At 46.7% G+C, this 27,403-nt stretch overlaps 1 protein-coding gene across 8 annotated transcripts in view; it reads right to left on the bottom strand.

Annotated features, from left to right (window-relative positions):
• The window catches only part of Stat92E (Signal transducer and transcription activator Stat92E), a 160,495-nt gene that overhangs the window by 120,060 nt on the left and 13,032 nt on the right, over positions 1-27,403 (bottom strand). For all 8 annotated transcript variants that reach the window (XR_008612670.2, XM_050178929.3, XM_055071151.2 and 5 more), the window contains exons 4-8: positions 25,635-25,850; positions 12,122-12,273; positions 4,984-5,145; positions 4,427-4,561; positions 1,662-1,709 (exon numbers count right to left, since the gene is read on the bottom strand). Coding sequence is in view for 7 of the 8 variants with exons in the window: in XM_050178929.3 (XP_050034886.1) it covers positions 1,662-1,709; positions 4,427-4,561; positions 4,984-5,145; positions 12,122-12,273; positions 25,635-25,850 (713 nt within the window). In the remaining variant the exon portion in view is untranslated. The remainder of the gene's footprint in view (positions 1-1,661; positions 1,710-4,426; positions 4,562-4,983; positions 5,146-12,121; positions 12,274-25,634; positions 25,851-27,403) is intronic.

The raw sequence follows: 27,403 nt of genomic DNA, 5'->3' as shown, positions 1-27,403 counted from the left end.
CAATTTTCTCCTTAAATGAAAGGGCCTTCCGTTTTCGCGACATGTCGAACAGCAAACACTTCAGTCTTTCCGCGCGCACTAAACTTCCATCCGTCACGTTCAGGTAGTCCACGTTGCAGCGCTGTTACAGTTACCCGAAACGCACAGGGCAGCAGCAGCGCGCAGCTTCCTGTGATGGCGACGGCAATTCGGCTTTTCCTTTCAGATTGGGCCACCCTGCGCGAAAGCACGGCGAAGCGAAAAAAAAAGAAAAAGAAGGCTAGCATACGCCGATGAGCTGCCAGGAAATGGGCGACGCAGAGTCGTCAGGCAAGTGACTCGCCCTGGCTTGGCAGGTTTCGTGCCGAGCCATGTGCCGAGCGCACTATGCACGTTACGCTATGGCCGCGGCGACGTGGAGGTGAAGGGAGGCGTGTGGAGAGGAGGAAGGGAAGCGGGCGTGAAAAGGGCCAGCAGCCGCGCATTGGCCACGGTGGCTACTCTCCCCCTCCAAGACCAGCAGCGTCACCTCGCTCGCGTGTGCCAGTCATTGGCGCGTTAGTATCATCCACGAAGGCTTGAGAAACTGTTCACTTAATCCCAAATCATAGCGTATTCTATATAACGAGGACCATCCAAAACACTTTTGAAATTTGTATCATCGTGAAATACGGATCAACCGTAATCGTGTCATCGAGATTCTACTGTACGTGGGTTTTTAAGGAAATGTTTCATGAGCATGCCGGCGGAGCGCCTAAGCCCGTGCTTTCAGAGTTTACCTATCAGTGATTTCGTACGATGCTTGCTGAAGCGAACATGCCAGCAAGCAACACTCCACCGTCAAATTTAAAATCAAATGATGATAAGCAAGCGACTGCCAAGAATATGAGAGCAGTGGTCATATTTTGTAACGATCCATTTCATTTCCTGTTCTTACCACCTGTCACATCATTGCCGTTCCCAGAGATAAAAGCAGCAGGACTTGCCCATTGGCAACGCCTAAGCCAATTACAAAGGAGGCTTGAAGTGAAATGGGAAATACCATCTTCATACGTAGAAGACTTACTGAATGCACTTGTGCAGGGGTTTGTCAAAATCAACGAGCGGCTGCACAACAAGTACCGAAGCATCCTCCATCTGCATATCGCAAACCACGTGCTCCCAATTCTTGCGTTTCATTCTGGCTAGTACACAACCTTCAAACCAAATGCCACAAGCTGTGTGTACGGACAGCAAGAGAATGTGGGATGAGTTGGTGACATTGGTAGAGGGAAGTAGTGAGGCATTAGTGATAGAGTGCAGGCATGGCCCCCGACTTGACATACAGGTCGAGTGTTGCCAGGTCATGGACAGCTCATGGCAGGGTTTTGAACGTCATCACATTACATAGCTTCCTCGCAGTGTCGCATGCTGCCAGATCAGTGCCTAAACGGCAAGAAATGATTAGTAAATCTCCATTATGGACTTCAAATAGGTCTCTTATATCCATCTAAAAAAAATTTTGTTTCATTAAAACAAGATTTTAAGTGAATTGGTTTCTATGAAGATTTCATGGGGAATTACAATTACTCCATTATAATCATTAGCTTGTTTACAATGTGTTTTGCCGTAACAAGGTTCAACGGTACTGCAATACTATTACACTAAACAAGCAGCGTGCGCAGTGTCAAAAGTAAGCTTACCCAACACCGACTTTGTCACTCTTCAGCAGGGAATTGGCCTGTCCCTCACTGGAAGTACATTATTGAAAAATTGGGAAAGATAATGACAACAGTGTGAAGGCAAGGTGTCAAAACAAACCAGAGCGACAACAAATGCTCAACTATGTTTGATCTTCTTTACTTAAGACTCTAAGCCAAGAAAATCAGGAGAAGCAGAAAAGCGGCTACTGAACAGAAGTTATAAAAGGCCACCAATGCAGAACCTTGACGCCACCATTCACAGTACCAGTTTTTGCAACAACGGCTCATTCCTACACGAAGTTGCTGTAGTATTACTTTATTGATATTGCAACATTACACGTAGCTTAAAGTCTTATAGGAAAACCGTTTCCTCTGTTGATGGTAGCAAGTTGCTTCGCTTCTAGTGATCCTCACAGTTTTTTTCCAAACTGGCTTTCAACAACAAACATACGTGGCATTTGTTTACGAAATAGATGCATACATTCACTTCCAATAAGGCTGTTTTTGGGTTGCATTATAACTTGCCACTGCCCTAAAAGGATCTTCTGGAATCACTTTTACTATGAAAATACCGTACTTACTTGCATAATGATCGCACCCCTGAAATTTGTTGTCAAAATTCGATTTTTTTTTCTTTCCCGTGTAATGATCGCACTCTGAACTTGCCGCAGCGGTATGTCGTGTGCCAAGTCTAGCTAATGTTGGTGGCACTTACTATCAGTCGAATGCTGTCAAATGCTACGCGAACGACTCTTCAGGTCATACCAAGCTGACTGCACGCACCAAACATTCTTGACCAGATGCCCCATTTCATTCCTTTCATCACTTTCCACATTTACATGAAAAAATAAAGCTACAACCAAACTTGCCTTCGCTTTATTATTTGTAGACTTTATGGTGGTTGTGGTCAACAACAACAAAAAAGGCGCCTTTCGATTCCTCTCGTATGCATCGTGGACACGCAACAAATCGCGAGCGGCAACGATAGTAGCCACGTTTACACTGATACGTTAGAAGTGTACCCTATTCATACGCCACGCTTGTAACACAGCTAAGATGTTCGCCCACCCTTAGCGGAAACGTGCCATATTAAAAAAGCAGTGAAGACAAATGCCGTAGTTTTCGCAGCATGCCCGTCATGTGTTTCTATGTCACTGGCAGCTAAGCACGCCCATCTCTTTTTCTGTCCCCTCAAAGTGGACATGGCTATGTTATTGCCGCAAACTTGCCAATTGTTAACGATATTATTCATTACTGATATGGAAGAAACTGTTTCAATGCACGTAATGTATTCAAAGAAGAAGAAAAATCGCATCTTTGTTTTGGTGACCTGCACTATTACAGCGGCAGCCACCTGTTTGTTGACCTGTTGTCATCCCGCAGCAAATGCAGGATGAAAAAAAGTATCTTTTTCTTTTCGCATAAAATTTAACCCACGTAATGATCGCACATCTGAATTTTCGTCAATTTCTTTTTACATAAAAGTGTGATCATTATGCAAGTAAATACGGTACTGCGGGCATATAATACCAAACATAGAACCCAGCTTTGTGGTAGCCATAATATCAGCATAAAAATAAGAATGCTTCATCACAATTTGTTACTGTTATCATTACTGCTCTACAGCCGTAGTGCACTTTGAAAGAGCATTCGAACATTCACCCAAACATTTAACCTAAGCAACAACATAATGTGGATTGTGCAAGGTAGCGTTGTGGTGTAACCTGGATCTACTGTATTTATTTGAATCTAGGCCAATAGTTTTTTTGTTTTTTTTTCAAATAATTATATACCAAACTCTAGGGTCAGTTTAGATTTGAGGATTTTTAAAAATGCACCAGTTTCTAATTGAAATTGATAAATGTGGTGCATAGCTAGTGCCCTCTAAACAAGTCAGTATCACAGCGGATACTAGCCACGCCAGTAGCCAACTGAAGTATGCGAGCAACATCGCCATTTTGACCTGGGTGCCTGTGTCATATCGGTGTGCGGCATGGTGCTATCGTAATGGCACCAAACAGACAATGACACTATAGAATGCGACACGCTTTCAAACATAAGTTGTGCTAGCTGCAGAGGCATTGTCAAACGTTCAAGCCGGGCAGGACTTCAACACTATTCAGAAAATCGTCAGTCATTAGGTAACTGGAGGGGGCAATGGGAGGTGCTTTTCACATGTGCCACAACAAAGATGGCAACTATCAGACCACAACAGCGGTGATGACATAGAATGAGCTCGGCATGCTCATGTTCAAACTATGTGGCTTCCATTTTGTGAATGCTGTCCTCCCTCTTGTTTGGCCTACATTCAAGGTAAGTCGTTTTTTTTCCTGCCTTTGGACTTTCGCGAGTCGGCTCAGAATCAGGGCCAGCCTAGATTCAAGTAAATATGGTATGTACACACAAAAAAAGCTAAATGAACTCCCAGCAGCCACTGCTGTAAAATACCAAGTGTCGCCCAAATACATGGTGCAGCACTCAATCAAATCCGTACATATTTGCAGTAAACCTGATGATGAGCACGATAACCTTGCAATTGATTTGTGAACCTTGAGACACTTTCACTTGTGCACCAACCTAGGTGGCTTGTTTTGGCAACATTCAATACCTACTACACTATTCCAAGCCAATTTTCACCGACCCAGGCGGCTAACTTCAATACTGCTCCCTAACACCCCATGTCCTCCATCATCTTGCACCACGAGGGAGAGTCCATGACAGCCACTTCCATTAAATAACAGCCAGAAACAAAAAATCCCGCTCACCTGATAATGGATACCTTGACCTGAGGGGGTGTCATGTGGACGTTTAACTTGCCCCCAACCAGAAGACGGACTGTGGCTGTGAACCTAGTGTTAGTCTTCATAACCTGTGGAGGCTGCTTCTCAATGATGAAAGTGCTGTAAATGCAAGAAAAACCAACTTCGAGGACTATTCCTAGCCCCAATGAGTACTGCTCCCTCACCTAAAACAGCACTTAAAAAGTGTATGCTTCCTTTTACTATGGAACCGTTCACAAATTGTTCCTAACTTTCTTTGCTTTCACCAAATCTTTGGCATTGTAGTTGGCATAACCAACTGTGCTCTATAATTGGATGAACCACTAGGTTGATATTACAACTGTGCTTGCAACTGCAATCTGTTCATCGTAGCTGATTCCGACTTTTCTAAAAATTTATGAGGCACACCCAGCTGACACTTAAAAACCCCCTTCTCTAATGTACAGATGCAATAAAGGTGCCACACTGATGACTTGCCAGAGCCTAAAATTTTTGCCTTTCCAACTTGCTGCATACATTGAAATGTCTTCTGCCATGCTCACCTGGTAACGAGAGAGGAAAGCAGGTTGGTGACTTGGGCATTCAGGGCCGTGAAGCGTTCACCAATCGCCGAAGCGCCTCCTATGGGCACCTGTGCTGCCAGGATCTCAACCCTCTTGATCTGCTGCCGGTTTTGCCAGATCAGCTCAGCCAGGGCTTCACACCTGCATAAAGGAATACAGGAGTAATTGGCTGAATGACAGATCTGACAAGGTTTAATGCCCCAGTGCTGCAACACAGTGGACCTATGTTGTACACCATGCCGAGGGGCTTAGAATTGAGTTACGGTGTACCACTACACATGGGAATGCCCTAACCCTTCGGGTGTTCCTTCTTTACCCAACCCTATCCTTTCCTCTTGGGAGTCTGCACTGCTCAGCACAAGCCACAGGAAGAGCAACGGCTGATCCAGCGGGCTCGCAAAGTAGTGCATGGCAATGGAGACCTGGACTGAGGGCCCCATTCATCGAGGAAAATTTCCTACTCGTTTGCCAAATAAAAGTTAATTCTCTCTCTCTTCGCCTGCCAACTGTTTAAATTTGGGCGCGGGCGACATCCTCTACACCGCGAGGACGTCGTGCGGTGTAGAGGGAGCCTTGCCACTAGGGACGTGGAGATTGCAGTGGAAGTAGCAGCCAAACGAAGACGCTGCTGAGGTTGATCCCACAAGCTTCGATTTTGCCCCACTCCCAACTTCAACCGAGGCTGTAGCTGCTTCTGCCCTTCTATGCTGCTAGTGCAGGGTAGAATAGTCTAAATGATCCAAATGAATGAATGATATAAATGAACAGTCTAGATGATTCACGTTACTGCAGCGTGGACCATTTAGACTATGTTCAGGACGCCATGGTTAAGCACGTGGCTGCCAATAAGAAGCAGGCTACACTGCTGCAGTACTTTCAGCCAAAGAAATAAATACTTTCAGTGAAGCTTCAAGTGAGTATTTACTGCACGATTGGTGCACCGATTGATTTGTACAAGTTCACGTGTTTATGTGATCTTATACATAGAATCCTGGTGATATCAAACTATTTCGTGATCGCCACGCTGTTCGATATATCGAGGCTCGACTGTACTAACAGACATTTCATTCAAATGAAACAAGGTTGGTCGGAGTTAAGAAATTTTCAAGCAAACCTTTTGTGCATACGCGTTTTCTGCTACAATATATAGATCTTGAATAAGAAATTTGCAAATGTATCAAAGTACTTTAATATACAAATACAAAGTATCGTATCGAATACAATCACTGCGGTAGTTTTTTGTATCTGTATCTCAAATACTTGTTACCCAAGTATCTTGCATCGCACAGCCAAATCTTGATAATTCAAACTCGAAGGGGCCAGAAAATTTGCTCGAATTAAGAAAGCCACTGAAGATGTGATAAAGCGGACTCAGTACTGTTTAGCTGCAGAAGGAGACCTATTCGAACACGTTCTCTAGGCAGCAGCTACTGTTCAACGGCACTTACGAATTCAGAGATAATAAAGGCACACTGAAATCTGACTTTTGTGTATGTGTGTGTGTGAGCGCACGCGCGCGTGTGTGTGTGTGTGCAGGCATTCCGATTGCCAATTTGGCTCATTTAGAAGTGGTTACCGCATTTACTCGCATAATGATCACACTTTTTTGTCACAAAAATTGATGCAAATTCAGGGGTGTGATCATTACGTGAGTTAAATTTCCCGCGAAAAGAATTTTTTTTTTCCTCTCTCATTTGCTGCAGCATAACAACAGGTCAACAAACAGGCAGCGTCCGCTGTAACAGTGTGGGACACCAAAACAAAAATGGTGGTCAGCAAAGCAAGTCGCGCACCGCACAAGATTTTTCTTCTTGCGAGTACATTATGTACATTGAAACAGTTTCTTTCGTTTCAGTAATGAATAACATCGGCGACTTTGCGACAATAACGTAGCCCTGTCCACTTTGAGGGGACAGAAACAGAGATGCATTGAAACACATGGTGGACACACTGCGGAAACTGCGGCATTTGTCTTCACTACTATCCTAATACGGCACGTTTCCGCTAAGGGTGGGCGAATATCTTAGCTGTGTTACAAGCGTCGGTGTATATACAGGGTACACTTCTAACGTATCAGTGTAAACGTAGCCACTATTGTTGCCGCTCGTGATTTGTTGTGTGCCTATGAGTGCAGACGAGAAGAATCGAAAGGCACCTTCTTTGTTGTTGCTGTTGACCAAAACCATTATGAAGCCTACAAATAATAAAGCCAAGGTAAGTTTGATTGTAGCTTTCTTTTCTTCGTGGAAGTGCAGAAAGTGACGAAAGGAATAAAATGGGGCATCTGCTTTTAAGAATGTTTCGTGCAAGCAGTCAGCTTCGTATGTGAAGAGTCGTTCCCGTAGCATTCGACAGATGGTAAGTGCAATCATCATTAGCTAGACTTGGCACACAAGATATCGCTGCAACAAGTTCGGGGTGCGATCATTACACAAGAAAGAAAGAAATCGCATTTTGACGACAAAATTCAGGGGTGCTCTCATAACGCGATGCAATCATTATGCGAGAAAATACGGTATTTACTTTATAGAATGCATTGGCTTTGTTTTTTCTCAACACGCGTGTCGCTTCCCGGTCTGTTTATTTCGGTTTTATTTTACGCCATGAACCTGTTTTTGCAGCACTTATAGATTCTCATGAAAACTAAAACAGTCACTTTAATTTGGCTTTGGTCCGAAGCAAGTTTCTGGCGCAAGATATAGCTGCGTGCGCACTGTTAGGTTTGTGATTAGGGTTGTAGGGAGGACCTGGCTCTTCGTCAGGAACTAGGAGTACAGGATTTATTTACAATATTTACATTACGACAGGAGATACATTTCAACAGTCTAGCATGACTCGCAAATGGAGCACGCAAGACGAAGCACACAGCACAAAGCTCCAAGCACACCGCTTGTCGAGCACACAACTGCTTAAAAACACTCTGTCCTCCCTAGATCCCTAGGTGAGGGAAAACTGCTGTCCAACCTTCGTCCAATCGGACCGTCCACAGTCGCTGGAGGCGTAGTCGACCCGCCTATGAGGGGGAGGGCTCACACACTCACGTACGCACTTTGGATTCCCAGAACCCACCGAGTTGAGCGGGTCCTCGTAGTCAGGTTGTCACGCTGGACTCCAGCCAGCGCCTCTTAATTCCTAACTTCTCGGGTAGCCACCACGAGTATCAGCAGACTGATGAATCCTGCGGCCCGAGGAAGAACGCACCGCAAAACGCCCTTTTCCGAGAAGCTCTCTTGCTGCAAATAGACCATGAAGGCGACAGCGAACCAGGTAACAATACACGGTCGGCCAAACGTGGCTTGACTTGCAGGTGCCCTCGACTCGACGACGGAGGCGCACGGTTGATTAACTTTGCTGTGGTCTCCAGTTCTCCGAAGGAAGTGCATGGTCGGTTAACGTTGCTGGCGTCGCCGGTTCTCTGAAGGAGATGCATGGTCGGTTAACCTAGCTGGCGTCGCCAGTTCTCTGAAGGACGCCAGCCCCGCAGAACGATCGAAACTACTGCAGCGGGCCGCGAAAGGTTCGCAGGTCTGTACCCCTGCAGGCCGATCGTAACAGCACTCTGTCCATGTGGTGCGAGCAAAGCCGTGATTTTGAAACATGCTATGCCTATTACATTGATTTTTGTGTTTCGTGCGTGGTCAGAGTGGCACTTCGGCGGCGTAATCAAGGGGCTTTTGTTAACAATGTGATCAGTTGGCCTTGAGACACAAATAATAAGTGTGACGTAGAGAGGAAGGAATAGCTCCAAAGCCACAAAACGTGCTGTTGGTGCTCCTTCCGTACCATAATCAAGGTGATGCACTGTCCCTTTGGGTTTCCGACAGGCAATGCAGTCGCTTTCAATCAACTTATTTGAGCGCACTGCTTTATGATGCAATAGGAGCCTGAAAACATAGACTACATTGATGATATTGTTCCGTAGCCATACAAGTATGGGCTGAATTTCGCAACCGCCCAAACTAGGGCCAGACACTCACGCTCAGTGATGGAATAGTTGCGCTCCGCGGGTGAGAGGAGCTTGCTGGCGTAAGCAATAACACGGTCGTGGCCATGCTGGCGTGCCAGTACTGCGCCAATTCCGTGACCGCTGGCATCAGTATGGACTTCGGTAGGTGCAGAAGGATCGAAATGGGCCAGAACGGGAGGCATTGTGAGAATGTCGATTAGATGTGAGAATGCAGAGGCCTCGTTATCGCCCCACTGGAAAGGGGCGTCTTTTTTCAAAAGCTCGGTTAGTGGTCGTGCTATGGCGGCGAAATTTGTCACGAAACGGCGGAAGTACGAACAAAGGCCGATGAAGCTGCGCACATCCTTGACACACTTCGGAACAGGGAAGTGCACAATAGCATGGATCTTGCCTGGGTCCGGTTGCATTCCGTTCGCGTCAACGAGATGTCCAAGGACGGTAATCTGGCGACGGCCGAATTGACACTTCGATGCGTTGAGTTGCAGACCGGCTCGATGAAAAACGTCCAGGACTGCTGAGAGGCGCTCGAGGTGCATAGCGAACGTTGAGGAGAATATGATAACGTCATCCAAGTAGCATAGGCATGTGGACCATTTGAAACCGTGAAGAAGGGAGTCCATCATGCGTTCAAAAGTGGCAGGGGCGTTACATAGACCGAACGGCATCACTTTAAATTGATAAAGACCGTCGGGTGTTACAAAAGCAGTCTTCTCGCGGTCGAGATCGTCCACGGCAATCTGCCAGTAGCCGGAGCGAAGGTCAATAGAGGAGAAATAGCGAGCACCGTGGAGGCAGTCAAGGGCGTCATCAATCCGTGGTAGGGGATACACGTCCTTTTTGGTAACCCTGTTAAGGTGCCGATAGTCCACACATATCTGGTGGAGGTGGACGTTCCCTGTACCTCGTCACGGAGCTTCGCAGTGGACGGTACGTCGAGCCTTCCTTCATGGCTCCCGGCGACGACAACCGGACTCCCCCGGCTCCGACACCTGTTGCCACTTCGACGACCTACATCACTCTCCCTGCTCCCCGTGATCCTGGCGTATTCTCGGGCAAAGATGGGGAAGACTTCGATGACTGGATCAGCCTGTATGAACACGTCAGCCACAATAACCGGTGGGAACTGTGGGAGATATGGGGTTCTCCTCCGTACTCTTGGGACAAAGGAACGACAACACAGTAGTGCAAACAATCACAAGGGCATTTATTGCACCTTTCATAGATCGATGCCTGCTAGCCGAGTTGGTATCCCCAAAAGATGCCGATGGGCACGCGACAAATCTAGAAGTCCGACTTACCGCGACCGCATAGCGAGCGAATATGTTCGCCCCATGCTGGATCCCAACGCCTGGTCGTTCGCGTGTACGGTCACGCCAACGGTGGCACGTTCGAAGGCGGCCACGCGAGGCGGTCTCGCAGAAGCATGGGTCGCCGCGCGCGCTCGGAATGTCCACGCTGTTTGCCGACCCGCCGGGAAAGAGCAAGCGCCTTGTCTCCCGGCGCCCAAGTAACCTCGCCTGTCGGCGGCGTTAGCAGCTGCGCAACACTAGCGCCATCTCTCGCACTGCGCTTGAAGCACTCCGATCGCCGCGGGCGCCAGGCCACGCGGCGGGCGAAGCCGCCCTGCAGGAGACGCGCTATGCGGGAAAAACATCAGGGGACGCGCGAGAGTCGCGCATCCCCACAGACCCTACTATTATGCTCGCCAACGTAGTCTTTTACCTCGGTGGTACACCTAGAGTTTGGTATCGCACGCACGAAGATGAGCTCACCAGTTGGGATTCACTTAAGACACAGCTTCGGGACTTGTTCGGCAACCCCTACGGTCACCAACTTGCCGCGCAGAAGGCGCTTTCCGGCCGTGTGCAGATGTCAACAGAGCCCTATGTCACGTACATCCAGGACGTCTTGGCTCTGTGCCATAACGTTGACACCCACATGGCTGAGTCAGACAAGGTTGCCCACATTTTCAAAGGCATTGCCGATGACGCCTTCAACTTGCTCGTTTGCAACAACGTAGCGACGGTGGATGCTGTTATAAAAGAGTGCCGCCGCCTGGAACTCGCTAAAAGCCGACGTATTGACCAGCAGTTTGCCCGTCTGCCCAACACCCCAGCGACATCTTCCTGTGCCGACACTCCTCGTCCCAACAACACTGCCGATGTTACCAGAATCGTCCGGCGTGAGATCGAGGCCGCCTATCCGGCTGCCTTCGACTCCAGTCCCACCAACACATCTGCAGTCACGGTCTCACTGATCCAGGCAGTTGTCCGCCAAGAGTTCGAAAACATGGGTCTTCACACCATCTGCTCGGCCCATCGTCCTGATACCCGCCCGGCTCCTTCGATTGCACCCCGTCCCGCACCTTCTTACCCCGCACCTCCACCAGATATGTTACGTAGGAAGACGCAGACGAAAAGCTATGTACAAGTATATTTACAAGAAAATACGCTGCGCTTGGCCAAGAGGCAACAGTCCGCGCTAGCTTCTCATCGTCGTCTTCGCACTGCTCGCCTTTTCGTGATCTCACATTGTTCCGTAGCAATATCGTACCGAGCACAAGTGAAAGCAGGCACAATGAGGAAAGCAATGACGATCGTTCGCTCACATCCTCCAAGGTGATTGGTGCACTCGCACCAGTCTGGCACTTCTTCGCGAATGTGGAAGGTTGCAGCCTCAGCTGCTTCGACTCTTTAGACAATGTGGAGAACTGCATGCTGCTGCAGCAGCAAACTTGCCCAAGCAGAATAATACAGAACTATTTCATGCAAAACTAAGCTAGTTTCACCAATAAAGTGCTTTTATAAATGCTACGAGCTTTTACGACGTCTAATTCTAGCAGGCTTATATCAATTATGTCCGATATCAAACTGATCAGCATTTTTTTTAGAGTTTGATATAATCGGGTTCAGCTGTATTACAGATGGAGATGAAAAGGGAAGCAGCAAACTGTCGACTGCCACAGAAGGGGCACTACACTTGCCTACTCTGTAGGAATAAGGAGGCAGCAGTAAAAAAAATAACAGATCACAAGAATGAAAGTGAGATGAGAAAGGATACAGCATGGCAGGAACAGCAAAACTATAAACGTAAAGATTGCTGAAAGAAGGCATGACATCTATAGCACTGAAAAAAGGGAACAACACCTACCACTCTTGGATTTGGTCAAGGTTGTTTTCAAAACTAACGCCATTTCCACCAAGTTGCTGGGCACGCTTCCACTTTATGAGCTCATCGTCCAGCACTTGCGTCTGTAGCGTGGACAGCTGCATTGTGGTATCCTGCTGTTTGTCTGCAAAGGCCTGCGAACACAAAACCATACACAGAGATAAGTCCCACAATTCACTCATTATATTGCACTCCACATCAAATTACAGTGGAGCCTTGGCGATACAATCCCGTTAAATAAGATTTCCCAGTGCCAACGTTCTCAATTCTTTTTTACCAGTTTATATGTTACCGGAAAACACAATCTTTAGGCACAAATGTTCAGTACATCACCAAACTGCAATCGTATGATATGTTTTCCAGAGGCTAGATCCCATGTAAATAAGGAAAGGCGGGAGGTGCGAGTGATCGAGAACAGTAGCTTCCGAGTGCAGCAGCTTCCCTGCAGTACTCCCCTGACCTTGTCACACGAGAATGTCAGTGTGCTTTCAGTTTCCTCTTGCAGTACCAGCTAATTTCTTGAGTTCTTGCATGCTTCATTCACAGGTATCGCCACCAACCTTACTGCGATAAGCACCTTCATCTATAGTAAAATCTTGTTATACGAACGCCACATTAACGAACTTTTCAGAAATCCTCAGCTGACTTCGTATGGTTTCAATGTAAAAATATTTCAGTACAGTGAAACCTCGTTAAACCATAGTTGGCCACAGCTCAGATAAGGTAAGTACTAAACGGTAGTACTGCTTAATCGAAATTGCATAAGATCGCCCACTTACATGTCAAAAACGGAACTCAAGAGAGAGTGCATTGAAAGGGGAAAAAACCTGCAGTATTTATTCACTTTGTGCAACAAAAGTTACTTTCGTTTCATGCCGCGGCGGCCTAGCGGCGACAACAGCGGCCTCAAACTTACTGAAGCTGCGAGCCAGCTTTTCAGCCAGCCCCCTCTTCTTGGCAAGCACTCGCACAGCAGATTCCTTGTTGGTGTTGCATGTTCTCCGTGCATGCGGGCGGTAGCGCTGCAGAAGTCACGGGGCACCTTTTTCATTGCGGGGTGCTGTTCTTGTCGTGACGATTGCATTCATGAGGCTGACGAATGCACTGCTTCTGCCACTGTAGGGCCTGAATCGCCCGTGCTGTCGCTTTCCGTGTCATCCTCATTACGGTCGCTAATCGACACTTCGGCAACAACAGAGGCAACGACGGCAAAAAGTCAAACCTCGTAGCCGACATCTCTTCGCGGCCGCAGCAGCACTGCCGAGCAACTTCTTCACATTCCAAATGCCACACACCGTAGTCAACAGTAAATCCCTGTGGCGTGCCAGCACCGACTTCTTCGTGTCACGTTCGATAGCATGAGCGATGTCTAATTTTTCTTCTATGCTGAGCACACGACGTATTTTTTATCCGAGCTTCAACATGACGCGAGTCCTTGTTTACACGATGCCACAATTCTCTCTGGCACGGCGGCGAAATCATGTTGATGTGGCTTCACGTGCAAACGCACAGGGCGCTTGGAGGCCGTTGTTCTGTTCTCTGAAGCTTGCTGTTTTGCCAGGCCAGCCGACGGAGACAACGCACTGCCGCGTTTGCACGACGAAAAGTGGAAACACTATGCGTTAACCGATACGTACGCAATAAGCTGGCACAGTTTATGTGGACACAAAACACATTATGTTCAATAGCCGCTGAATTGGGGATTTGCCTTTACTACTTTTTAAACTAAACTACCGTTTTAGCAGGTACAGTTTCATAAGGTTTTACTGTACTACAAACTTCAGAATACCAAACATTTCAGAATAACAATCGTTATTCTGTTTCCATGTTATGTTAATAACGCCTCAGTATTATAAACTAATATTCAGAAATTTAGGGATTCCTAGATTTCCGCGTGTATTTCACAGCAGCCAAAACAGTAGGCTAGCAGACGACAAGGTGCAGAAAGTGCACGCCGCAATGTATGGGCTCAGAAAACCCGAGACGGCATTGAATAACTGAAAAAAATAAAAGGAAGAAGGAAAACCCGGGAGAAAATTTTTTTTTATCTCTTCCGGAGGCAACGGTGCATTGGGTTTTCGAGCGCATGCTACGCCCAGGTAAGTGTCGCCTAGCAACAGAGGCACTGTTCATTCGCCCCTCTTCCTGAGCATGCCTCTTTCTTTCGTGCTTCTTTTTGCGGCTGCACTAGCTACATGCGCGGAGAAATGTAACCTCTGTACTTGCGGGTACACCACACGGTCACACTTTGCATTTTCCTGACAGTGTCGTTTGCAAGCACTTGCCCTTTGGAATAGTTCAGGTGTCCGCCTCGAGTAAGAAAGTTGTGTCCATGGCAAGGAATGTGAAAACAAGCAAACAAGAAACACTGCGCTTTGGAAGTGGCATGGAGCTTCCTTTTTTGTCAGTTTTTTCAGCATCAGCATCTGCTTTGCAAGCCTGACTCGCGGTGCTGCGGTGGTGCACGGTAGCAGAATCTACGGAAAAAAGCAACAGAGCGGGCTGAGAGCCAAAAGTGACAGTTTCTTGGATAGCCAAACCGGTGACAATTTATGAACTGATGGGTTGACGGGCAGAGTGATTAAGTTTGGGGCTTTCACTATAACGACCTTTCAGAATAAAAACCGTTTTTCAGCGGTTTTGCATGATTCGTTATATCGAGATTTGACTGATTTTACATGGGACATTTGATTTGACATGGGGCATAGTGCCGTTGGAAGCGTCATGCACACTTTTTATGGGCAATAACTCAAACATGTCATCGTTCCCTGCTGCAGGCAGAGCGAAGTGAGCATCAAGTTTCGCTATGGCAGCATTGTAGACATCATATTCTGTTGTCACCCACCAGCTTGATTCACTTTGGTTTCCCATCGCTGGTTGAAAACACTGCACAATAGAAAAACTACAATGTGCATCTCAGGTTGCTTGAATCCCACCTGCTTTACGCAGGTCGGTGTCTCGTGCCATAACATTGACATGTTATTGACATTGGTTTCAATTCGAAGTTATAGTGAACTGATGGGTTTCACGAACAATGCGCGCCTCGCCATAACGACCGTCATTTGCTACCGTTGTGTGAGGGGTGTGCCATATTGTCGATAAAGCCTACTGAGGGCCACCATGAAACACTTCATTGCTTGCAATTGGTTGGCTCTCAATCTCTACCACGAAACTTTTCTTTCAGGTTATTGCTACTACAGTATTTGTGAATTAACTCTACAGGACGCAGCCATGAGCAATTCGTTTTGTGGGGGACTGTTTCAGAGGGCGGTGAAAGTAGCAGCAAACTTTTTCCTACGAAACGCATGCCTAACTCTTTCTTTTACGCATTAATAAAGTGGCCATATTTGACTAGAACAACTCACCACAGTAATAAGAATCATGATGACAGCTTCGCTAGGCAGTGTCTTTCTAACACGGATGACATGTTGCCACCAAATACCAAATACCAAGAGCGGCATCCTGGCCTTGACGTTACTCGCGAGAGGGTGCCACTCCAAGTTCTCGCCGCTAATACCGTTTCCCAGTGATCACCAGTCGCCTGGCTTGCTCGTTAGCTACGGTCGGCGTCGATAAGTGGCGTAAGTGGTCAGAGTTCGTGCGCGCCACTGGATGCTTAGAATGGACCCCGCTGAAGAGAAGCCGGATTTGCTTGTTTCATTTTGAGCGTGCCTGGTATAAACAAAACCTGCCGAGCTTAGGGGAGTCCAATGATCTTTCACTGGGACTACGCACCCCCAAGCCTGATGCTGTGCTGACTTTTACCCCGCCTTGTGTCCTGCTCCGGAATATGTTTCATTCCTAGAGCGCCCTCGATGAATGGTTCATACTACCAGTAGCGGTGCATACGCATATTGATAGCTCTCGCTAGCCATACTTTCTGAGTCGCTGCTTTGCAGTGGATCCACTCAAAAGTGGTTGGCCACCTCTTATACGGCAGTGACTCCCGCCTGCAGGAAATAGTTGCCGCTGGACGAAAACGAGGATGAAAATGATGTCAAGGACATCGCAAAGCATGTGCAGGGGTAGCAGACGAACTAGCAGCACGAAGCTTGCGTGCCGGCGAGTGCGCTGGCTTGCACACGTCACAGTATTGTGCGATTACGTGCCCAGCTATGTTTATATTCCTTCTTTGGCCCATCTTGTGGCTCTCAAAAACCGAATCTTGGACTGGTCGGTACAGACAAGACCCCAAATAATTAACTGTCAGACTCTGAAGCCAATGATCCTTCATGCCGTGATTACTGGGTCATCAGCTACTTATTGCAGCAGAAAAAACAAGATAGGAAATCTTTGTGTGAGTACTCCTTTAAGAACCCGGTTGTAAATCCAAGATAGAATATTTTTTTGTTACAGCAAAAGCTCATTAATTCGAATTCCATGGGGATGCTACAAAAATTAATATTATACAAAATTCGAACTAATAAAAGTCGAAGAAAGAAATTGCTTGTCTAAAGCATGTATATGGTCCGACATAGCATGAGAGGGTGCGCACACACGTTACGTCACATTGGTGTGAACAATAACGTCTATAGCCCGAATTACTGGCGCAGCCAACGTAACCAGACCCCACCAACGCAGTGCACCATGCCCGTCGAGATGGCTTTTGCTCCATCCACGTATTTGTCGTGCCGACTGCGCCGACCCACAATGCATGGCGCAGAAAAAAACTAATGCCGCAGCGGTGTCCGAAAGGCGAAGCATCGAGTGCGATGGCAAATTAGTAGATAGCTATAAGAAGTAAGGATAGTAGTTTTATTAGCCATATAAGCTTGCAAACATTCACTTACTAAATTAACAAGCACGGTGTCACGCGTGCACAGGTAAACATGAACACATCTTGGTGGATAATGCAGAAACTCTGTCAAAAACGCTGCGGTGAGGAATCGGGGCAGCAGCAGTGCGCGAATTGACTTTCGTACATCTGTACATCTATCATCATCAGCAGCCTGGTTACGCCCACTGTAGGGCAAAGGCCTCTCCCATACTTCTCCAACTGCCCCGGCCATGTACTAATTGTGGCCATGTTGTCCCTGCAAACTTCTTAATCTCATCCACCCACCTAACTTTCTGCCGCCCCCTGTTACGCTTCCCTTGAAATCCAGTCCGTAACCCTTAATGACCATCGGTTATCTTCCCTCCTCATTACATGTCCTGCCCATGCCCCATTTCTTTTTCTTGATTTCAACTAAGATGTCATTAACTCGCGTTTGTTCCCTCACCCAATCTGCTCTTTTCTTATCCCTTAACGTTACACCCATCATTCTTCTTTCCATAGCTCGTTGCGTTGTCCTCAATTTAAGTAGAACCCTTTTCGTAAGCTTCCAGGTTTCTACCCCGTACGTGAGTACTGGTAAGACACAGCTGTTATACACTTTTCTCTTGAGGGATAATGGCAACCTGCTGTTCATGATCTGAGAATGTCTGCCAAATGCACTCCAGCCTATTCTTATTCTCATTATTTCAGCCTCATGATCCGGATCCGCGGTCACTACCTGTCCTAAGTAGATGTATTCCCTTACCACTTCCAGTGCCTCGCTACCTATCGTAAGCTGCTGTTCTCTTCTGAGACTGTTAAACATTACTTTAGTTTTCTGCAGATTAATTTTTAGACCCACCCTTCTGCTTTGCCTTTCCAGGTGAGTGAGCATGCATTGCAATTGGTCCCCTGAGTTGCTAAGCAAGGCAATATCATCAGCGAATTGCAAGTTACTAAGGTATTCTCCATTAACTCTCATCCCCAATTCTTCCCAATCCAGGTCTCTGAATACCTCCTGTAAACACGCTGTGAATAGCACTGGAGAGATCGTATCTCCCTGCCTGACGCCTTTCTTTATTGGGATTTTGTCGCTTTCTTTATGGAGGACTACGGAGGCTGTGGAGCCGCTATAGATATCTTCCAGTATTTCTACATATGGCTCGTCTACACCCTGATTCTGTAATGCCTCCATGACTGCTGAGGTTTCGACTGAATCAAATGCTTTCTCGTAATCAATGAAAGCTATACACCGTATTTACACGATTGTAAGTCGACTCGAATGTAAGTCGACCCCCCCATATCGCATGACATGAAAAAAATAAAGGATAGCATACCCGCGGGCGTATTCGATAACGAAAATTTATTAGCAGCTGACATGGTCACTGGACTACTCGTCTTCACTAGCGCTGCCATCGTCCTTGCTGCTACGGTCCCACAGCGCATCGTCATCCCGCGAAATTTCACATTTGGCAAACGACTGTACCACAGCATCTTGTGGAACAGCAGCCCATGCCGAATGCACCCAACCACACGCAGCCGTCAGGGAAGCTCTTCCGACAGATCCAGTTGGCGTAAGTTCGCTGTCTTCTGCCGCTAGCTACTCGTTGTGCTCACGGCGGAGCAGGTCCTTAAAAGGTGAAGATCCGGGCTGGTTTCATGACCATGTCGCACTACACTGGCAGGGACCGATTGCGCATTTCAGTGACGTACGCCGCAAGCTTAGCCTACAGCTCCGGAAAGTGTCCAGACTTCGGCACGTGCGAAATTCCTCCCTTGCCGTCACAGATAAAAATTTCGCTTCGCTGCAGTCACAACTCTCGCACCGCCCGTTCAGAAACATCGAAATTGCGGCCCGCTGCACAGTGATTTGTTTCTTCGGCGTAAAGGATGGCAGCCCTCTTGAACGCTGCTGTGAACAAGTGCCGAATGATTAGTGGGCCTGGAGCACTCCTGACTGAGAAAGCATAGAAGTAGCACATAGCCAGCAGTTAAGTGGAACGCGTCAAACCAATTCCTTTCGTCAAACTATAGAGAAAGCTAAGCGCAACAGGCAAAGAGATACCCGCGAGCAGTGTCTGCTCTTCCATGAACTACCGATACTCCCCGTAAGCGCCGCCGTTCTGAGCGTGCCGCCACAAATGGAACAGTGGCGCTTTCATCAACTATAGACTATGAGTGTTGCGTGCACTATAAAATTCTCAAAAATGTTGAAAAATCCTTCCAAAAAGCGAACAAACACGCGGGATAGCGAAAAGCTATGGGTAGGGCCATAGCGCAAACATAAAATGGTAACTACGTTGTAGCTCCCGTTGGTCTCGCTTTCTTGGTCGTGCCATGTTTTGGTTTTGATTTGACCGCAGAGAGAAGTAAGCACTCGGACAATTGGGGCCCAAGGAGCGACCCTCGGCGTCGGGTGTGACAATCGCACGGGCGCCTACCATTGGCCGAAAATGACATCTGAGCGGGCTCGCCGATTGGCTGAAAATGGCGTCACCTGAGCGGGCTCGCCGATTGGCCGAACATGACGTGACTTCGAGACACCATCGGGCTTAAAAGCCAGAGACCGGGAGCAGCAAGAGAGCATTCCTTCATTCATCTCTTTCGAGCGTCTTGCCACGGGCTGCAGCGTCCAAGTTGTTGCCTGTGTAACCTGTAGTCTCGCGAGATGTTCATTAATGAGTAGATAGGCTCTTTTTTTTGTGTGTGAGTAACCTGAGTGTCAAGGTTATCAGTGAGAGGCCTATGGTAACGCGCGTGTGTATTAGTTAACTTTCTTTTTTTTATGCGTTTTTTTAATTTTCTAAGGTTAACCGCGTAGGTTTTCAGTGAGTGCATGATTTGCACTGAGAACGTTCTTAGTTCCTTTAGCGCGAGTCCTGTGCGGACAGAAGGAAGCAGATTTTTGACTGGGTTGCTCGTGTGTGTTTAGGGCGGCCGTGTTCTGACTTCTTTAGTGTGCGTGCGTAGAACGAGTTATTAGCAGACGCATTTTTTTAAGGGTTCTGCGGAGTGCGTAAGTCCCACAAGTTTAACTGTTCGTTTAGGTTACGTGTCCTGTCGAGACTAAAGGAAGAAACGTGGGTAAGCACAATGAAAAGTTTGCCTACGATGCAAGTACGCATTCTGAATAGTGACCACAAGGCTAGCGCGCTTGTGATTACGTACTTGTGAAGATGGCCAGACTGTTCAGTGGCAAGAGTACGTGCGATAAGTACGCCACTGCGATTGGTTAGATACATGCTGTTCGTGAAGTTAGGCCGCTTAAGGGGGGACACGGCTCTTTGCGGCGAAAAAATCGCGAAAAAAACGATTTCTTGAAAACCAAATTTTCGATATCTACAGCTAATATTCCTTTTATTCACCAAGTTTCGAATCTCAGGGAAGAGTATTTCGTCCGCAATATCAATTTATAACATCACTGTGAGCTGAATTCTGCGCAAAAACAGCCCTTTTATTGCGGCGCGTAGCTCTCTTTCTATGCGCGCGATCGCAGCCATCTTGGTCTCGTTGGTGCAAGCCACCGGGAATCGGCGAAAGGTGCTAAACGATACTTTTGCCGCATTTGGGAGGCCGTGGTCAGAGCGACTACATTCCTGGTGGCTTTTAGCCACTTTCACTGCAAAATAATGCTAAATTATTTCTGTACTTTTGATTAAAAGTGAATGTATTCCTTTTTTCTCGTTTTCTCAAAACACCGACTTTTGACTTGTTGCTGATTTGCAGCGGCGATATCTCTGCCTTCAAAGTAGATAGAGCAATAATTTTTGTTCTGGCTTGTAGCTGAGTGTGCAAAGTACACAGTGGTAGGGTCAGATTTTCGAATTTATGCTTTAAAAATTTTCAATTCTGCTTTAGATCAGACAGTAGGGTAGCCACAATTCGAACAGTAAAGATTGAATTGCTATAAAATTAGTAATATTTGATGTATCAAAATAGTATTCCTACCATTGTGTTCCTTATGTTTTCTAGTACCCAGACATGTGCCAATATGAATTTCATAGCGCGTTTTTTTTCCCTATTGTTTCTGCAAATTATGAACAATCAATTTCATTTATCTTCAGAACTAAATGGCCTATTGTAAAAATAATTACATATTTGAAATCAGCACAAAAGTTAACAAGAATGGAAAGTTTCATGAATATTGATGGAAAACATCATGCACATTATTTGAAAAAGTGTCCCCCCTTAAGTTATGTTCGGCTGTTTTCATTTTTTGTTTGCAACAACAACGGCGCTTTGTTTTGCAACAACAATGTCACTCTGGTCTTGTCGGCATTCGGGGAGAAATGGATAGCAGTTGGGAAAGGTGGTTGGAACTGCTTTGTCAAAATTGGGGAAATAAAAGATCAGGGTTCATTTTGACTCAGTAATAGCCTGGCGAGTCACGGGTGAAGAGCCTGCGCTTACATGTGGTGCAGCGCTGTGTTGTTTTGTTTGTTTGACGTACGTTCTCCAGGACCCAGGATCCAGAAGTTCATCAAACGAGGCTCGGCACCAGTACCCTACAGGTTCTTTCAGCATTCCGCATGACCAGCAAATTGGTTTCACCGGCCATTCCGAACTTCCGGGGCGAGGAGGAGCTGTTAGATACGGGACCTTTTCCTGAGCCTACTTCGAGTTCACCAGACCACACCGAATCGCGTCACAGCTAATTAAGGAGTGCAGAAGCACATCTACCCCGTCCCGAGGCGCGGCACGTGCAAACGAGTTGGCGTCCCCCACTTCGTGCACCGCAGGTGGAGCTATTCACTGCTTGACTCTTCCCGAAAGTGTAGTGGGAGCCTGGCACGGTTCCAGGTAACGTGGGTCCCGAGGCAAGACGGCTGTAATGCACCGTGAAGCCCTATCAGCAATCCCCCCATCCACCTTTGTGAAGGCAGTTGCAGACCAGGTTGGCAGAGAAAAGTAAGCACTCGGACAATTGGGGCCCAAGGAGCGACCCTCGGCGCCGGGTGTGACACAATCGCACGGGCGCCTACCATTGGCCGAAAATGACGACATCTGAGTGGGCTCGCCGATTGGCCGAACGTTACGTGACTTCGAGACATCGAAGGGCTTAAAAGCCAGAGACCGGGAGCAGCAAGAGAGTATTCCTTCATTCATCTCTTTCGAGCGTCTTGCCACAGGCCGCAGCGTCCGAGTTGCTGCCGGCCCGTAATGACTTTGTACTCGCACTGTAAATAATGTAAATAAACCTCCAGTTTTCATCTCAAAGTCCTCCTCAACCTCAGCCAACTCCCGCACCCAATGGCAAGGTCCAAAATCTGGGGGAAACACTGGTCCTTTGGTTGACAGAAGTCTAGGGTGTTACTGATTCTACTTGCGATTACCTTAGCAAATACTTTGTAGGCAACGGACAATAAGCTGATCGGTCTATAATTTTTCAAGTCTTTGGCATCCCCTTTCTTATGGATTAGGATTATGTTAGCGTTCTTCCAAGATTCCGGTACGCTTGAAGTCATGAGGCATTGCGTATACAGGGTGGCTAGTTTTTCTAGAACAATCTTCCCACCATCCTTCAACAAATCTGCCATTACCTGATCCTCCCCAGCTGCCTTCCCTCTTTGCATAGCTCCCAAGGCTTTCTTTACTTCTTCCAGCACTACTTGTGGGATTTCAAATTCCTCTAGACTATTCTCTTCCATTATCGTCGTAGGTGCCACTAGTACTGTATAAGTCTCTATAGAACTCCTCAGCCAATTGAACTATCTCAGCCATATCAGTAATGATATTGCCGGCTTTGCTTCTTAACGCATACATCTGATTCCTGCCTATTCCTAGTTTCTTCACTTTCTTCTTCACCAAAACACTTCCTGTATCCATACATGACGCAAGCCTTTACACGTCATATTAATACATTTGATACATCATAAGAGGCCTTATGACAAGTGTCCATCAAAACAATTTTTCTAAAGCTGCCTCCACCAGCTGTGGCTTCTAATAACCTGTCCAATATACTGGTCAAATTTTCAATTTTCTGGTCTCGGGACGTTAAAGCAAGGTTCTACTATATATGAAAGCTCACTGGTAGTAGTACCTTTATATTTTCTTTCATCTATACACATGAAAACAGACAGAAGCAAGAGGCACTTGCATTTAGCAAAAGCTTCCAGACCCATATTTTGCAACAGATATGCATTTCTTACATGAAATCACATGTCACACATCACAGAACAGTATAAATGATAAACTGATATTAGGCACTGAAAACAGCCAATATACAGGCAGTTTTCAATACGCGTTCTGTTCGGTTGCTGCAACATCACAATGTGGCAGTATGCAAAAGTTGCGACAACGGGGCAGAGAGAGAAGCCAATCAGGAAGTGGTGACCTCCCCGGAAGTTTACTTCCGTCGTTTGTCGTCTGCTTGCGGACAGTATACTACAAAACGAAATGTTTCTCGTCTTTCAAATGAATGAAATCTTAATCTAAAAAATGTATTTTTTCTTCTCAAGCTCAAACACATGTTCAAGTAGTAGTACGTGTGACTACTGCAATTTATAACTATTAGCTTCTTTGCGTCGTCCCTAGGTGATGTCGCGCACAGCGAGAAAAAGAAAGAAAAGAATAAGACGGGAAGAGTGGCACACTTTTCAAGAGGCAGCGACAACATTCCAGTGGCTCGCTGGCACCGATGATGGGGTAGATTTCGCTGTACAACCAACGAATTATTTGTTTCGAGAAACGAAAACGATGCCGGAATTCCCTTTCTGCCATTTCATCAAACAAGTTTCGCAACGCCAACCGCTCTCCTCCTTCCTCTAGAAACGCCAGCGCAGCAACCTAAGTTCCCAACGGAAGCGCCATTTCCTCGAATTAAACTATGGATTGGACCCAAACGTGCCATGCCGCAGCCGCCGGTTGGATCCAATCCAATCCACCAGACGTGCCATGCGAAGCTGTATGATCGCACCAAGCTTCCCAGCTCCTGTCGGGTTCGGCGCCTAGCAGACGAAATGACTGACTGACAGGAGCGTGTCGTCATTTTGACGTCACCAAAAACGTGCTCAAAATGCTGCTCAAGTGCTCAAAGAAAATCAAGCTCAAAATGAATGTCTTTTGCAGCACATGCCAAGTTCACTTGTGTTTTACAACTGCCCGGAACTGGTTCGTCGAGTGGCACAAGAACCGTGGGACCCGAGTGCTGACCACTGGTGCCAGAGTTCACACAAAAAAGACAGTTGTAGATACGCGTGCCAAATTTTCACAAGCAAGAAACGAGGGATTGTAGCACATTTTGTATATCTTGGATTTTTTTATCTTTTTTCACTTGTATATCCATGACTTTTCCGACTTTTTTATGTTGTTCTCTCAGCAAATCTTGAATTTGAGATTTCTTTCTAAATATTATATATCACTTTTAAGTCTAATCTTTTTTTATGCGTGAAAGACCATCTAATTAGCTACATTTTGATATACGTTACAGCAATATAGCGCAATGACTACAGTCGCCGACTGATTTTCCGGACTCCAAAAATTCTGATATGCCCGATTATTCGGTCAGCTTCGCGGCACCGCCATTCTCCCCATAGACCATAATGTATAACAACTGCCGAAAGTTCGGACACCTTACAACCTCTCGTCTGATTTTTCGGACACTCCTTGAGCCAACTCGATCGAGAGCACCATGCACCGACTTGCTGAACGCCATTTTTGTTTTGAACGGAGCCTCCTTGCTGCCCCACGAAGTGGCGCTACTGGAAATCCCCGCTCATCATCATCGTTTCTGCCTGGTTCGATAGAGTGGCTCTACAGCAGTTCCGGTTTCAGCTTAGTAAGCCATGTCAAAACAATCCAGCAGCTGATTTGTTTTTTCGTACACGATGCTGTAAGCAGGCCACATTTTTCGTTTGTGCGACTGGTGTCGGCACGGTGGTGTTTGCTTTGTGTGCTGTGTCGAGGTTTCGGTGATCTAACGTGGCATACGGAAACATCGCTTCAAGTGTCTGATGGCGCCAACAGCGCCCGCGCAGAGTGCACTGGGGAATGCTGGCAAGCGGGTGCCGGGAGGCCTAAGATTTGTCGCCTTCCGATGTGCCCCCTACTGACACGGAAAATGTTCTGCCGAGACCTGCGCAGTGGTTGCATTGCGACTCCAGTCACCATCTCATTTGACAGTTTCACAGGTGCTGACACTGCCGTACTGACATGCGTAGAACTCGACGACGGCGAGATCATTCGTCAGGTTTCTGCTGCACCGCCAGACGATGACTCTGAGTCGGAAGATGACACACCATGTGCTACGCTGCCGGCGCATGCGGAGCTTGTACAAGCAGTGACTGTGCTTTCAGCCACCTATAGTGACCGTACGACCCTCTCCGAGATTCAGGCTTATCTGATTGCTCGTAAACAGAACAGCGTGAAACAGCGCATTCACGATTTCTTCAAGCCTACTGCCAAGCCCGAATAGGTGCATGGAAATAAAGGATTTCATTTTTTTTTTTCTTAATCTGCTTTTTCGGACACCTGTTTATTCAGACATTTCCGCAGTCCCCATGAGGTCCGAATAAACGGTGGCGACTGTATTTGTAATAAAAAATAATTTTTGACACCCATCAGAATTGCCTGTTTTTTCCGCGGTCCCGAAAGAGTTGACCATGTATGGCTAATGTTCAAAAGTCATTTGTTTTTCAAACAAAATTTATTTAGCCCAATTTTGGTAAGCTTTTGTTTTGTATGCTGCCTTCTTCCAGAGCACTGCCGTAGTGGCATTACATGAGGGCATGCACAACTCACAATGCGCATGTCACGTAGCTCGTTGACACGCTGCCGGATTGCCTGCTCCATGGCCTTGGTCTCATTATGCATCTTGTTGAGCAGCTCCACATTGGTCTGACCACTGGACTGCGTTGACAGCTGTTGGTAGTGTGCTTGCAGCTTCTGGCATTCCTGGTACTGGATCACAAAGGACTCCTGCAGCTGGGTCATTCGGCGAAGTTCTTCCTCCATCTCCTGCACATCAAGCATTTGAACCCACGAGCGTGAACTGCTGTGTGCAGGCCATATGCACATATAAAGTATAACAAGACTTACACGGCTGCCAAAAGTTGCTTGCCTGTATGATTTGGTTTAAGTTTGCCAACTGGGCAAGTTCACATACAGTTTACCACCACTATGGAAAACATGAACATGGAGAATTTCACATGCTGGTTTGTTTTGTCAGCATTTGTCCTATCAAATTCTCTTCCGTGCATTTATGCCCATCTTCTGCACTGCTCTATTGTTTTGCCCCCAATTGAAGTGGTGAACAAATTATCTGGGAACCTTATTTTTTTTTATGTCCTCCCGGCGAATAATGGCAACCATGAATTTGGACACTGTATAGTGTCTCCATAAATTTTTTGGGGCATGATGTAGCAGAAATGGTGGCCTCACAAAAAGGTGGGACAATTAAGCTGTTCCTGCACCCTCCCCTTTCATTGTCAAAAGAAATTTTGGCTTTCCGAGTGACACAAAGCTGCTGCGAATATGTCCGCATTAATTTCGCCACGCACCTTTTTTACACGGAAGAGGACACACTTTGCTCCGTTTGCTGGAGCAAAGCATGTCCTATTCCGTAGTAGCTAGGCGCAGTCCCCAGATTCCTCTCTTGGAACTCGCGCATGTGCAAAAGGGTCAGGCGTACATGGGGTATTTCGCATCTGGTGCATCCTTGACAAAACAAATACACGCTTGCAATGACAACATCGAGAGGCAGACAGCAGCTCTGTGTTGGACACAAGTTAGTAAATTGCCTAGTGCATGCAATGCAAGAATATTTGGCTCACATGCTCACAGGAGCCTCTTCTACAGATTGGCAACATCTTCTAAAATGTTCAAACAGAGTTTCAGGCTCCTGAAATTTTTGTAGCTAATGCCCATCAAAGCAGCGCTCCTTATGATTCTAATGGCCTAGGCAGTGTGACCATGGAGAGGATTCGAGTTGACTGTATGGCGGGTTGCCATCTTCTGCCATGGCAGAAGATGGCAAGCTATGACGGGAAGCTTACCACTAATGCATTCATACGAGTGTCTCATCAGTTATCTGGCTGGAGATCACGCACGGGGGCTAGACTAGTCAACTGCTGTACTTCCTATTACAATACTGCAATTCTGGAGCCAGAATTTTACAAAAGTGTGGCCATACACTGGGGCCATGCATGCATGCATATTTATGCAACATATGAACATAGAGCAGTTTTCTCTAACACTTCTTGAAAGCCACTGAGCTTTCCAGAGGTGAAAACCTTTTGGGAACCCCAGCTTTAGAAATGGCCTGATCTCACTATGATCACAATGTATACGAACTAGAACTGACAGCACCACGATACCTGCAGTTCTCGCCACCATGCTCAAGTTCAGGGAAATCCCACATGCAGTGCTGAAGCTAGCTACACTGTGGACTTCAACAGATTATTGGGTCATTTTGATTTCTTTCTTGACATATATTAAGGAACACATTATACGACCAATTTCTTTGCGCGGCAAAGCAGCAATCTGTGAAAACGGTCACAGTTCAATTGTAG

This window comes from Dermacentor andersoni, chromosome 5 (genome assembly GCF_023375885.2).
Source record: "Dermacentor andersoni chromosome 5, qqDerAnde1_hic_scaffold, whole genome shotgun sequence".
Taxonomy (NCBI): Eukaryota; Metazoa; Arthropoda; class Arachnida; order Ixodida; family Ixodidae; genus Dermacentor; species Dermacentor andersoni.
Note: the sequence above shows the minus strand (reverse complement) of the source record. Positions and strands in the feature narration are given on the sequence as shown.